At 55.7% G+C, this 13,456-nt stretch overlaps 1 protein-coding gene across 2 annotated transcripts in view; it reads right to left on the bottom strand.

Annotated features, from left to right (window-relative positions):
* Nucleotides 1–1,170: 1,170 nt before the first annotated feature.
* Nucleotides 1,171–13,456, bottom strand: part of SH2B3 (SH2B adaptor protein 3) — a 36,127-nt gene continuing 23,841 nt past the window's right edge. The window contains exons 3-8 of one of the 2 annotated variants that reach the window (XM_058531418.1): nucleotides 4,208–4,309; nucleotides 4,029–4,120; nucleotides 3,839–3,936; nucleotides 3,521–3,735; nucleotides 3,251–3,422; nucleotides 1,171–3,081 (exon numbers count right to left, since the gene is read on the bottom strand). In XM_058531418.1, the coding sequence (XP_058387401.1) occupies nucleotides 2,786–3,081; nucleotides 3,251–3,422; nucleotides 3,521–3,735; nucleotides 3,839–3,936; nucleotides 4,029–4,120; nucleotides 4,208–4,309 (975 nt within the window). In that variant the 3' untranslated portion in view covers nucleotides 1,171–2,785. The remainder of the gene's footprint in view (nucleotides 3,082–3,250; nucleotides 3,423–3,520; nucleotides 3,736–3,838; nucleotides 3,937–4,028; nucleotides 4,121–4,207; nucleotides 4,310–13,456) is intronic. The other variant, XM_058531419.1, reaches the window with a different exon arrangement.

Here is a 13,456-nt window from a genome sequence, read left to right as displayed (position 1 = left end):
GTGGCCTAAGATTTTAATGATTGCTATTCCTTTTTCCTGCACGGTCCAGAAATGATCAAAGGCAGAAGATTTATACCAGATAAAGCCATATGGATTGCTGGTCTAAATTCAAGGCAGGTTAGTTGACTTAATTCTTTGGTGCTGGTGACTGTTAGTTTATAAAAGTTCATTGAAGTCAGATGAAGGAAGTGATGGTGCCGGGAGCCGTCAAGCTCTCCTTGTTGTCTGTAATTAAAGATAACTGGAGGGATCCTGATGCTCACTGTCCATTTGGCACTCGGAGCCTGGGCTCTCAGTGGAGGCTGCTGGCTTGGCTTCTTGGTGCCAGCAGCAGTCACATGGGGACTGGAAGGAGGGTGGTGGAATATGCTATGACTGCAGTGGGCTGGCTGCAGCCAGCAGGGTCACTGCCTCACTGCCTGTGAGGGCATCAAGCCCAGGGATCCACTGCTCCCTTTCCTCCAGCTCCACCTGCTCTAGCAAAAAGAAAAGGCATTGGCTTAGTGTCACTTCCTCCCAGGCCATGAGGGAGCTTTTTGTCAGAATGTATTGTCGCTGTCCTGGTAACTTGGACACGTTGAGAAAGGAAGGGTTTTTCTTGAACATTTTACACTGAGGCAGTCTGGAGGTGGCTGACTTCCAATTCTGTCAGAGTCTGAGCTGGTACTTTGTGGCCAGTGGGTCAGAACTGCTAGTTTGCTGTGCCTGGCTTGCCTCTTGGCACACTACCTGAGAATTGTATGTTGAGAGGCTGCTAAGAAGTGAGTGCCCCTGGCTTGAAGATGTCATGTCCCAGAGGTTTACATTTCTGCCTGGAGGGAGGGAACTTGCTTGGTTCATTGTCTCCTTGACCCCTTTTCTGTGCAAAGGGAAAACAAAACCTGCACCAGTGACTTGTCAGCATTGACTTTCAGTGATGAGCTTTCTCTTTTAAAAGAGAAATCCAGAATAGTGCTTACTCCTCTGCTTCACACTTGGCTTTAGCATTCATGACCTAGACAAACCTACTTGATTTGTTAAAAAAAAAAAAAAAAAGGAGAGACAAGTGTCCTTAGAAATGGACCACAAATCTCGATCAGGGTTAGATCTGCTTTACAATCAGTGAAAACACTCAGGAGTGTTGGTTTTAAAAGTGAAGAGACGGCTGCTTGCCTCCTCCCCCGCCCCCCCGCAAAATACCCCCAGAAAATTCTAGAAACAGAAGTCTGACCTCTGACCTCTTGGAGTACAGAGAACGGCTGGAGGGAGCAGACCAAACCCTTAACCCAGATAAGGCAGTCAGTAGTTAGTTTTAGGCCAAGGTTTAATTTTAGCCTCTGACTGATGTACCTGTAAGTGTTAAGCTGTGCTAAACTCCCAGTTTCCTAGAAGCCACTTTGGTAAGCCTGGTGGCTGTAATGATCTGCTGGCACCCAGGAGCAGCTGACTCCACTCTGTCACTGCCCGCCTTGTTTCTGAGCCTCCGCATGAAAGTTCTGGGAGGAGCCAGCCCCCCATGAATTTTATCACTTGTGAAAGGCAAGTATAGATGGCGATTTGACTGCAGGACCTCCCTGGATGTTGGAGATTGTGTGTGCCCGTGTGTACATGCACACACATTCTTCATCAGATGAAGCAGTAACCAGCTGAACAGAATGTTGACTGGGGGGTATTAAAGAAATTTCTCATTAGCTGTGGTACCAGATTCTTAGCTTCCATTTTGGCTCAAAAATGAGCCTAAAACCTTGTGGGATAATTGTAATAAGCCATTAGATGCTTGGGGGTCTCTGAGCCAGCCCTGTTGGGACGGATTTACTAGAAAGGGCCCAGGAGCCCTTCCCTTTTTGTCCCTCCCTCCCCCCTCAGTTGAACGTTCACCCTAAAGCTGCTGTAAACCAGAACCCAGTTTTTGTTCATAAGGCATCTGGGTAGAACTGTTCCTTTCCACCGTCCTATTTCAGTAATTGCCTGAACTTCCCTGAGAGGGTGTCACGCTCCACTTCTCTACATTTAGGAAGGACAGTGGCCACTTAGCAGCAGGTGACTGTCCTGAGGACGCAGGAGACGAGGAAGCCAGGCATGCTGGCTCAGACCAGGAACTGGTCAAGTCGCGTTTGCATAGCTGTCTCTGACTACAAAAATCACATGGGTGTTAGTTCAAACAGTGCAATGAAATAAGCAATGATTTAGTTTTAAAACCTGAATCCTTTGAAAAATTAATCTGAGGTAAAATGTTTAAAATCATTTTTGACCTTTAGCTTGTCCATCTGCCAGAGCTTGTCCTAAAGCCGAGAGTCAAAGCAGGATAGGTGTGGTCACCTGTGGCATGGGTACGGCAGACCTGCCACGTGGGCTGAAGCTACAACTGGAAAACCATATGAGAATCCAGGGCTTGTTAGTGTTTTGGGCTTCCTGATGACACCCCTAGTAGAAGTCTGTCATCATCTGTGACAGTGTCAGTGAAAAAGAGAACAAGTTTCCACTGCCAGCTCTGGCCCTCACCCTGCTGCCTCCTCTCAGGGTGATGGGGACTGGCCCTAGGGACCCAAGGCAGGAGCCAGTGGCATCCACGAACAAGAACTACATCTGTAAACAATAAGGAGAAAGCCAGGTGATGGATGAAACTTATAGGAGGCCCTTTAACAGGCCCAATAGAAGGTTACATCCAAACTGGAATGAGCTGTTAACACTGTCCCTTAAATCTCTCTCTGGAAGGAAGGAAAGACAGTTACATTCATAAGTTCCCATCTCTGCTTGCTTGTGCTCCTCAAGGGCGTCTGTTAGGCCTGGGCTTCCTCACCACCTGTCAGAGAGGTGTGTACTGATTGTCTATGGCCCGCAGGTGGCTCCGGGAGGAGGCATCCATTTCGTAATCTGAGTCCCGGGCTCGACTGGCAGGCTCTGGCTCGAGGTGCCGCAGGCTGTTGGCCAGTTCCTCGGGCGAAGGCACCAGGTGGAAGATCTGCTCTGGGGGAGAGGATCGGCCTGGGAGACCCTCTGGGCTGAGCCCTCGCGGACAGCCGGAAGAGTTAAGGTGGGGAAGGCCCAGCTCTGAATCCCAGCGAGAGAGGGAGAAAGGGAACAGGACAGTGTTGGAGGAACCTGGGGGACAAGTGACCAAGAGAGAGACCACACCGTCAGTCTTAATGGGGCAAGTGTTGGAAGGACACAAAACGAGATCTCTGTGCCCCTGGCTTTGCAGCAAGCTTCTACCCTCTACCCCATTCCCTGTGCCACCCACCCCCTTTATCAAGGGGCATTAGGGTCACACCTGGTGGCTGGGAGACGACTACCACGTAGCTGGACAGCCGGACGTCACAGGCAGCCCCACACTCGAGTGGGATGGGTGAGCGCTGGAAGTGGTGCAGCATGTCCACGACCGAGGGGAAGTGGAGATGCTGCACTCGGCACTGGCCCCGCTCCGTCAGCGACAGGCGCAGGTGCTGCGGGAGAGGACGACCAGGGATCAGGCCCTGGCCCTGGCCCCTAAGGGCCTTGAACTTGGGGGAGTCGGGGCAGCCCCACCTGCCTCGCCCCATACCTTGGCTATGCCCTGAAAGTTGAATGTGAGCACATACTCCCCACGCCGAGTCTCACTCTGCCGTACCAGGAACACTCCGTGAGCGTCAGGGCCCTGCAGCTGAACCAACTGAGCTGCCTTCACTCGGGAGATGGGGCCATGGAACCAGGGGTAGCAGGACAGGAAGTGATCCGTTTTCTGGCAGGCTGGGTCCAACAAACCCCCAGGAGAAGCACCTGTGGAGAAGGTGGGTGATGTTGACCACATGTGGGGGCCTTATGTTCTGGGCTAAGGCTGGGTTCCAATGTACCCAGAGGACAAAGGCCCGGACCCACTCACCTTGGTTCAGGGAATCTGTGCTTCCCCTTGGAGAGTTGGGTGTGCTGGGCTGTAGGGCTGAGGGAATATGCATCTCTGGGTCTGTGTTTTCCAGCCTGCTGGAGAAGAGGCTGCGGTTAAGGATCTGGGTGGGTGAGGGGCAGCAGTAGAAGCTATGTCAGGAGTGGGGCCCTAGGGTCTGAGGCCTCACCCTTGGCCTGTGTGCTCCCGGAGCTCAGCCATCCACGAATTCAGCTGCTGCTCATCTCCCACCTCAAAGATGATGTCTGTCCGGTCCTTCACCTGGCAGAGAGAAAGGGAACAGCTGTGTGGGATTCCTGAGGTGTTTATGTATCATTGCACCTGGGTGTGGAAAGCTCTGTCACTCACCTTCAGCACAAAAGTATAGAGGTTGTCGGGCATCTCGAGGCGTGTACACCGCCGGACTTCCTGGATGCTGGAACAGGCTGCTTGTAGCTTGGGCTTGGAACTCTAGGAGACCAAGGAGGGCACTCAAGCCTTGTCCTTGATGGCCCTTTGTCCACCCAGGCCTTTGTGTTTTTCTGCAGTCTCCCCAGGGGCCTAGCTTGCAGAGTGAGCGCTTGTGGAGCTGCTGAGTGAGCACCCCAGCCTGGAGTAAAGCCTAGCATTCTGGCTTGTGGGAGAGTGCAGGGGGCCCTTCAGCTGTAGCCTCTTAAGCACTGTCCCCACCCGCCCCCACACTGAGATTCCCAGAAACCTATGTGGACTGAGGGCTAACCCCCACCTTCACCTAGACCGGTGGACATTCCAGCTCTGGCACGTGTCCCCCTACTGACATCTGTTTCTCTTCCCACTGCTGGAGCACAGAGCTCCCCACCCAGCCAGGTCACAGTGGCTGCTGACCCCCCTCATCACAGCAGGCCCAGAGAGGGGACGTGAGGGTCTCCAACCCAAGCCACATTGCCCTCTGTGGTCTGACTACGCCGGGGGCCCAGGCTTTGTCATGCCATTAGCTCCCCACTAGCACAGGTCTCTCGTGGCCTATCGCCACACCTTAGGGAGAAGAAACTCCAATCTTGGAGGTGAAATCATTGTCTGAGGAAGGGGAGATCACGTTTTGAATCTCTACCCAAATCATTGAGCCTGGAGCCTCAAACTCCCACATCTAACGAATCTGTCCTGCCTTCAAGTCTTAGGACTTGGCTGCAGGGTGAGAGTTGGCAAAGGAGCTTAGCCACAGGCTCTTGGGGTTTCTGCCAACTTGTCCAAAGGGGCAAAGCCTGGCCCGGCTGGCCCCAGTTGTAGCCAGTCAGAAACCTACATAAAACCTTGGGCCCAGGAGTCTCCCACGACATCCAGCACACACAGGGTTCAAGGAAGGTGGGAGACGGCCCCCCACCCCTTTGCCAGCAAGAGTTCCTCTTCCGGGTCCTGACTGAACCTGGCTGAACAGGCACTGACCCTGCAGATCCCGTTCCTGGGGAGCAGGAGGCTCTGGGATACCCTAGAACCCAGGAGCCAGCATCGCCCGAGCAGGAGTGGCACCCCTCCACTGCCCCCCATCTCCTTCATTTCCTCTTGTGATAAGACTGATACAATTTTCTCTGGGTCATGAGGTGATCGATGGCTGTTTCCAGCAGGGGCCAAAAGAAGAGAAGGACAGGGGGAGAAGCCAGAGCTGAAGTGGGGAATAGACAGACGAGGCCCCACTGGGCCCCCCTCCCTCCAGCAGCTCTTTCCCCGGGGACCCAGAGACGGGCTCACACGCCTGGGAAATACCACAGCCCCTGCCAGGGCAGCACAGGGCAAGGGCAGGGAGATGGAAACGAGGCAGGCCCAAAGGCGAGCTCCCGGCACCGCGGCTTTGCGGATTCACCTCCACCTCCTCTGCCTAGGAGGCACATCTTGGGCAGAGGCTGCCTTTTCAAAAGGTGGCGCAAGAGGTGATCCCCAAAGCCATATGCTTAACCAGCATCTCTACAGAGGGACGGTGACCCCAAGGCCAGGCTGCCTGCCTTCAGCCCCCTCCCCATCTGCAGTAGGGCTGAAGCACAGTGAGGGGAGAGGGCAGCCTGGCAGGGAGGGCTGGCCAAACGGGGGCTTTTCCTGGTCCAGGCCCAGCCCCAGAAGGTCTCATGGGAGCTCCCAGTCCTGCCCTGGTGGTTGGACATAGCAGTCTGGGGAGAGCAGCCACAACTCTAGGAAACACTAACGTTCATCACAGTTTACTGCATCATCTCACTAACGTTCAGATGAGGTATGAGCTCGGACAGGTTGCACAGCTAGTGAATCCCAGCTCTAAGTGACCAGCACCAGCCGGGGGTTTTCACCTTTCAAGTGTCTCAGGCTGTGAGAGGTGGGGAGCACAGGGCCTCACACAGCACCTACACTGGACACGCCGGAGTGCATGCTGAATGGGGCCTCTGCTCCCCCAGCAGCTTTCGCCGTCAGCCAGCCTCTCAGAGTCTCTATTTCCTGTCTGCAAAATGGGTAAGGTACGAAGGGCTGTTTCCTTCCTCCTCCGCTTTTGCAGTTGGCCCTGCCTGGCCCCCACCCTGCCCGCTGGCTCCAGGCCCTCAGGAGCACTGGGAGGAAGCAGGCCAGGCCAAGAGGGGAACAGGCCTGGTGTTCCTTTCAGTTCTGCTCCAGGCCCTGGCCCCAGTGTGAGATTAACCAGCAGAGCCACTGGTTTCACTCTGAATGTAGGGCCTTCCATGCCAGCTCCATCCCCAGCTGCACCCCCAGCAGCTGAGGAACTGCTGACCTGGCAGCAGTGCTGAAGGGAGGATTCCACCTCCTCACCCACAGCCAGCCCTCGCTGTACAGACAATGTCCTGGCTGCCGTCTGCCTGCTGGCTGAGCGTGACACAGGGCTTCTTTCCCGACTCTGCACTGCCTCCTTGTGTGAGAGCCACCCCAGTCAGCCTGTTTGTCTTGCCCAGAGCCACACAACTCGAGGGGCAGAGCCAGGGTCTGAACCCCAGCCTGCAAAGGATCAGAGCGAGTGTGTCTAACTACAGTGCTGCCTGATAGTAGGGAGATAACAGAGGCTCTGCCCAGATTGGAAGGGCGAGTGAGAGCATGGAGACAGGACAGCCTCACCTGTGGCCGCAGCCCCAGCTGGAGGGTCCAGAGCAGGACTCGGAAGCACTGGCTGCTGTGTGGAGGGACCAGTGAATGCCTTTCCGGTTGAGTGTTAAGAAGGGATAGAGCTGTGATGAAGAGACGGGAGGCCAAACCGTGGGGCTATGTCAACAGTTACAGGAACATTTGGGGGCTCAGGTTCCCCTTCTTCTCACATGCCCTCTATTCTACCCACCACACAGATCAAACCACGCCAGGAAGCAGCTGCTCTCCGGACCCACCTCAGAGTCACACTGTGCTTAGGTGATTGAGATGGCCAAACCATTCCAGGTTTATTTGTGGTATAAGCAGTAGAATGTCACCTACCACTTCCTGCAGTGTCCACTCCTGGGGAGCAAGTCTTCTCAGCTCCCAGCATCCAAAAAGCTGGCTTTTTTCTTACGGCCATTATGACTCCAGTGGAAATAACTCATTTCTTTCTTTGCTCTGGCTGCTAGGAAACTCAAAGACAAAGATGCAGACCAGCTCTGACTGTCCTTACATTTCTATAGCTAACTTTATCCAGGCTTTATAATTCTCTTATGCCTCTAGGCGTTAGGGCCCAGTCCTAACCCTGCCACTTCTTGTATAACCCCGGACAAGCGGCTCAGCCCTCCATGCCTTAGTTTTGTCATCTGTACGGTGGAGATATTTAATAGTACCTCTATTTTCACAGGGTTGGTATGGTGATTGGGTGAGCTACTGCAAGTGAAAGAAATGCCTGACTGACAAACAGCTGTTATTAAATTTCCAGGCTGGAGTCTGAGGCCCGCCAAGGTGGGTAAAGCCTTCTTGGGTTCACTGCAGTGCTACAGTATGACAGTACTACAGTATGACAGTGCTATAGTGCTACAGCATTACAGTACTACAGTGTTAAATACTACGGTTTCCCCTCTGAGAGGCCCAGAAGCTCGGGGCACACCTGCTTTCAACCTTACAGACCTGGTTTGTGACACCCTGCAATGAAATTCACTCATAATATAACCTACCTATGTATATATCCTAAGATAAAGGGAGCATAACGGAATGTAATTTATATTAAAAGGTATTTCAGTGTGACTGTGCAGACAACACAGTGAACCACTTGGATGCTTCTGAGTCTGTGTTGAAAAAATCAAGAACACGAAGGAGCCAGAGGGCAGGGTGAGCCCTGAAAGGACAGTTGGTCTGTTGAGTGGACATGAAAACTGGGCAGCAAGGTTCCTGTGCTTCTCCATAAGACAGAGCAGAGTTCTGGCTCTAGGTCTGTCGTCTCTTGTACTTTTGGAGGGTGGTATGGACAGCTGTGCCTCAACCCACAGGTTCATCCGGTCCTCCCTTGCTGCCTCCGGTGGGGCTTCGGGCCTCGAATCTGCCTGGAGAGAATGAGAGTGATGCCCAGAACCGGCCTTCCCTGTCCCTCTCGGCCCCGCTTTCCTTCATGTCGTCTCCTGGAAACTGTCCCACAAGCTGCTCCCGCGCCCTGTGTGTGAAGGGGCAGGGCCACCAGCACGTGCTGGGGCCAGGGATGGCCCTTCCAGGCTATTCCAAGTACCGGGCTGCACGCCACTCTGCTGTGTGCTCACAGCCATCTTGAATGGGGCCTGTCACCATTCATACCCTCAAGACCCCAGCAGAGGCACTGGCCAAGCCCTCATTGAGCTCCGGGTGCCATGGCCCCAGCAGGAACAAAATACACACGGTCCCTGACTCACGGAAGCTCTGAGACAGATACCCAACAGGAAGGAGACAGTAAGGGCGAGACAGGCCAGAGGGAGCGGGGGGTAGGGAGGCCGTGAAGGGCCAACCTCAGTTATGGAGAGAACAGAGTTGAGCTTCCCAGGTGCCAGAATGGCCTTTGCCAAGGCCCTGAGGTGGGGACGCACACAGGCACTTCAGGAGGCTGACGGGACTCGTGGCACCTGGTGAGGCTGTGACAGTGGGCTCCAGGGGCGTCAGTCCGGGCTGGTTCTAAGATGGGTAGTGGGATGGCAGCTGGACGTGCGGATCTGGAGCTCATGTTCACACCTTAGAAGCAAGCCTGCTGGCTGGGCCAGACCTAGCTCTTACCTGCCCCCTCCACAGGAAGCTGGAGGGGGAGAGCATCTCATTCGCACCCAGGCAGCAAAGGGCCTGGCGTGGAGGGCCCCATGGCACGCGCAGGCTAGGCCCTCACAGTGGCCTTGTTCCGTCACCGCGCCCTGCCCGGCCACTGAAGGGGCCTTTATCCCTCCAGTGGAAGCCCTGAGGAGAGACCCCCCCGAGCACCTCCCTGACAGTCTTGTCTCCCTGGGCTTTTGGGGCCTCACCCTCTCCTAGAAAGAGCAGCAGTGGGACAAGAAGTAGGACAGAGGGTACGGCTGGGGGTCTGGGTCCCAGCCACATGCTGAGGCCCCCGTGCCCTCCAGGCAACATCTCAGCGGCCTAGAGCCTAGCTCTGGAGCTGGTTAGACAAGCCCTGGCTCCACACTTCCTGCCTTTGGGAAGCTTGGGCCTGGCGCTAACTGCAGCCTCAGTTTCCTCTTTGGTAACCTAGGGGCAGTAAGCAGATCCTGCTGACCTCCCAGGAGGAGGAGTGGATGGGAGGTGGTCTTGGATGAGGGTCTGAAAACTTAAAGGCTCAGAGCAGATTCCAGATCCCCATCATGGATAGCTGAGTCCCCCCCACCCCAGCCCAAGAGCCCAGATTGGATGCTGCTTGGATGAATGAATGGATGGATGGATGAAATATCGTTATGGAAAATGCTTAATCAAGTCTTACTGATTGGTATCAAGACAACAAGCTAAAACAAAAACAAGGAAAAGAAAATGTCCCATCTTGTTCCAAAAAAGATTTTAGTCAGGTTACAGGGATACGCAGAGCAGGAGGGAGACAACTGCTAAATAAAACACAGACCAGAGTTTCACTCGCCACAGATTCGTCTCTGAGCTTCCTGGCAGCCAATGCAAACAGAGATTCTCCAAGAGAGGGCAGCCTCTTGTGCATGGAGAACCACATGCACAGCAGCCCTTTAAAGGCTCTGAGAAGTAAGTAGTGGAGCAGAGACACCTGTTGGACATGCATTCCCCAGACTTTGGCCACCCAGAGTCCTGCTCAGAGACCTCTCTGGGGCCTGCACGACCACCACACAGCAATCTCCCCCTCCTGTGTTTGGGGAGTTAGTCCTGGCTTTCAGTCCCAAGTCTGCCTGGTCCTCCGTGGACAAGGGACTCGCCTCTCCTGGCCTCAGGCTCACTTCTGTAAGGTGGGATAACAGCGCCCCTACCCTCCCATGAGAATTTGGTGATACAGTGTGTGCAGAGGCGCTCCCCGTGGGAATGGAAAGGTCCCAGCGAGGATGGCACAAGGTGGGATGGGCACTAGGCCTTCGGAACTCAGTCTTAGGAAAACGAACACGCCATCTGCTGAGGAGCAAAAGGCCCCTCCCTGAGGAAGCCTCCCTCCGTTGTCACCCCCCTGCTCAGCTGTAGTCAGCTGCCACAGCTCTCCCACCACCACTAGACCACGGGCTCGAGAAGGCCTCCTGCTCCTGTTGCATCTGTGTGTCTTCAGCCAGGCACAGAATAAGCGGCTATAGATGTTTGCTGAACACTCTCCAAAGTGGAGAGGTGGAGGATGCGGCATGGGAGGCCAAGCAAGAGCCAGCACTAGAGGCCACACAGGACAGACGAGTCCACAGGACGGCAGGGGTGCTGACAGACGCCTCACACCCTTCAGTGAGCACCCCTGTGCCAGGCACTGCGCCTGGCTGCCCACCAGTGCTTCTGGACTGTTCAGTTCACAGGCCAGCACCATTTCACAGATCTTCCAATTTCATAGAAAAGAGCATCATATCGAGGAATGGAGGAGCCAGGACCAAGAAAGTAGGAAGGTCACTGTCCCAGAGTAAAGGACAATCCTTGATATCAGCTATGGTGATAGTCTGGTGAGAAACCCGCAGCAGCCTGCTCCAGGCCATCTGTCTGTCTGAGGAACAGCGGGCCCCAGGACACCCACAGCCTATGTGGCTGGTGTTTGATCCCCACTTCACAAATGAGCCAAGGCCAAGAAAACCTCCTGGGGCATTGATCACGACACAGAGCAGGCATTACAACCAGCCGGCCTCCAGCCTCTGGAAGTGAGTCTGGGGTCTGTGTTCTACCACGGGCCGCGGGGTACTCTGCAACCCACTGGCATCTGAGGGGAGTGCTGGGCAGGGAGGCCGCGCCTGCCCCTCCTCCCCCCACCTCCCCCTGGCACCAGGGACCACAGGGGACTTGGAGGAGGGATGGCACAGTGCATCCACGGAGGCAGAATGGCGGATGCTGGGAGCATGGGCTCTGGAGCCAGGCAGCCCCGGCAGCTGCTGGGGTGAAGGGAGCGCTCACGGGGAACTCCGCTACAGGGTAAGGAGTCAGAACAGGGCGACACCCTGAACTCCCTGACAAGTGGGCGGCATCGAAATTGAGCTGCATCTGTCAGTCCTGTCAATGCCTTTCCCAGATAGTCCCGAATCCAGCTACTGCCCATCCTCTCCTCTGCTCAGAACTCCCCTGCGGGCCACATCTCACTGAGAGTAGAAGCCCAGGGCCTCACTGTGGCCCACAGCTCTGCACGATCCAGACCTTCTTACCTGCTCAGCCTCATCAGCTCTCCCTCTCGCTCACTCTGAACCAGCCACACTGGGCTCCACTGTTGCTTAAATGTACCAAGCACGGTCCCACCTCAGGGCCTTTGCACCTGCTGTTCTCGGTGTCTGAATGGCAGTTCCCCCATATCTTCACAAATCTGGCTTTTCTCAGATTCAGTTCTCAGCTCAAGTGTCACCTCCTCAGGAAGGCCCTCCCTGACCACAGTGTCTACATACACACAGTCACCATCACATAACCCCCCTTTGCTTCCTTCACTGCCTTTATCACCCTGTGAAATGGGCTCTGTGGGATTTGGTCTTGTTACGTGGCATCCTCAGCAAGGCACGATGTCTGGTAGCTTGTAGGTGCTACCTACAAGCATTTCGTTCCTACAACAAATGCCCACTACGGGCCCTTTGCCAAGTGGGTGCTGAGGATCAGTGGGCACAGGGTGTGGCCCCCACTGCAGACCCCCACCCCAATGAGGGCTGTGGGGGAGTGATGGAGATACTTCAGGGTAGTGGGACCAGGGTGAGGATGGAGGACACGCGGGCGGGGCCGCCCAGCGCTCTAGCTGGCCAGGGCAGGGGACGGGCTGAGAGGAAGGCTCTTGACGCCCCACCACAGCGCTGTTATCAATCTCATACTACGTGGGGATGTAGTATGGGAGAAACGGGGGCCCCGAGAGGCAAAGTCACCTGTCCCTGGCCACAGAGGGAGAGCTGGGCTCAGCCCTCATCTGCCCGGCCTCACGGAGCCCAGGCTCTGCCCCCATGGCCAGGCCTCTGATGGGTGATGCCCGGCCTACTCCAAGTGCAGGTCTCAGCAGAGAAAACCTCCCCTCCTCCAGGGAGCCTTCTCTGATCACCAGGTCGTGGTTAGTGCGATTCTGCGCCTCTCCCTCAGTGCGGGGCTTATCAGGCCTGGCCATAATTTCCTGATGATGCCGCTGCCCCCCGCCCCTCGTCTGACTGGGAGTTCCTCGGGGGTGGGGACAGGGCACCAAGCCTGGTTCCCAGCTGGGGCCCAGCACCGGGTCCGGCCCAGAGGAGGTCCTTGGAGAGGGTTTGTCAGGCGGGTGAGTGGCTGGCTGGGTGCCTGGGGCCCCAGCCCTCAGACGTGTGGGGAGCAGGGCAGATGTGGGGGTGTGGTGAGTTATCTCACCCCCCTTGCTCCCCAGCTCCTTTGGGGGCAAACTGAAGGCAATGAGCCGGTTCCAGGGGCTGAACAAATGTTGGAACTACAGGCCGCAGGTCACTTCCTTCTTCTGCCCACAGCCCAGGCGGCCCCACCCCCACCCCACGGGCCCTTCAAATGCCTGCTTCAGCCACCTTTTCTCTGGGTGACACTGAGCAAATCACGTCACATCTCTGTGCTTGTTTCCGAGTCTGTAAAATGGGGGTGCTAACAGAACGCCCCCAGCGCTTCTGTGAGTGAACCTGCCTGTTGCCCCGAGTAGATGGAGTCTCCCAGACTCACCCAGTTCACTGGGCCAGATCGCCCCCTTGCTCTGGCCCCTGTTGCCTCCTGCCTCATCTCCCCACAGGGGAGCTGGAAAGGAATGGGAGAAGCTTCTGGAAAAGCCACAGGGATCAAGTTAGCCTCCCCCCTTTCCTGGTAAGTGAGAGCCCTCCTAGTGCCAGAAACGAAGACCTCTCCAGAGCCAGAGAGAAAGGAAGACCCCCAAATATAACCACCCTGCTCAGAGACAGAGTCTCCCTCATCTTACCTCCCTCCTCTGGGCAGGTGACGCCCCCAGTCCACACCCTGAGTGACCAAGTGCAGGGATGGGGGCCTGCCTCCCCCACCCCCAGGCTTGGACCCTCCAAGGCCTCACGGAGGCCCTGTGGGGGGGTTAATTAGCCAGAGATGCTGGGACATATGGGCTGGGGGCTTCTCTAAAGCCCCACCTGCAGTGAGCTCCCCCTCAAGCCCATGAGGGTC

The sequence above is a fragment of the Diceros bicornis genome, chromosome 35, assembly GCF_020826845.1.
Source record: "Diceros bicornis minor isolate mBicDic1 chromosome 35, mDicBic1.mat.cur, whole genome shotgun sequence".
Lineage (NCBI taxonomy): Eukaryota > Metazoa > Chordata > Mammalia > Perissodactyla > Rhinocerotidae > Diceros > Diceros bicornis.
This window is presented reverse-complemented; position numbering and strand designations above follow the sequence as displayed.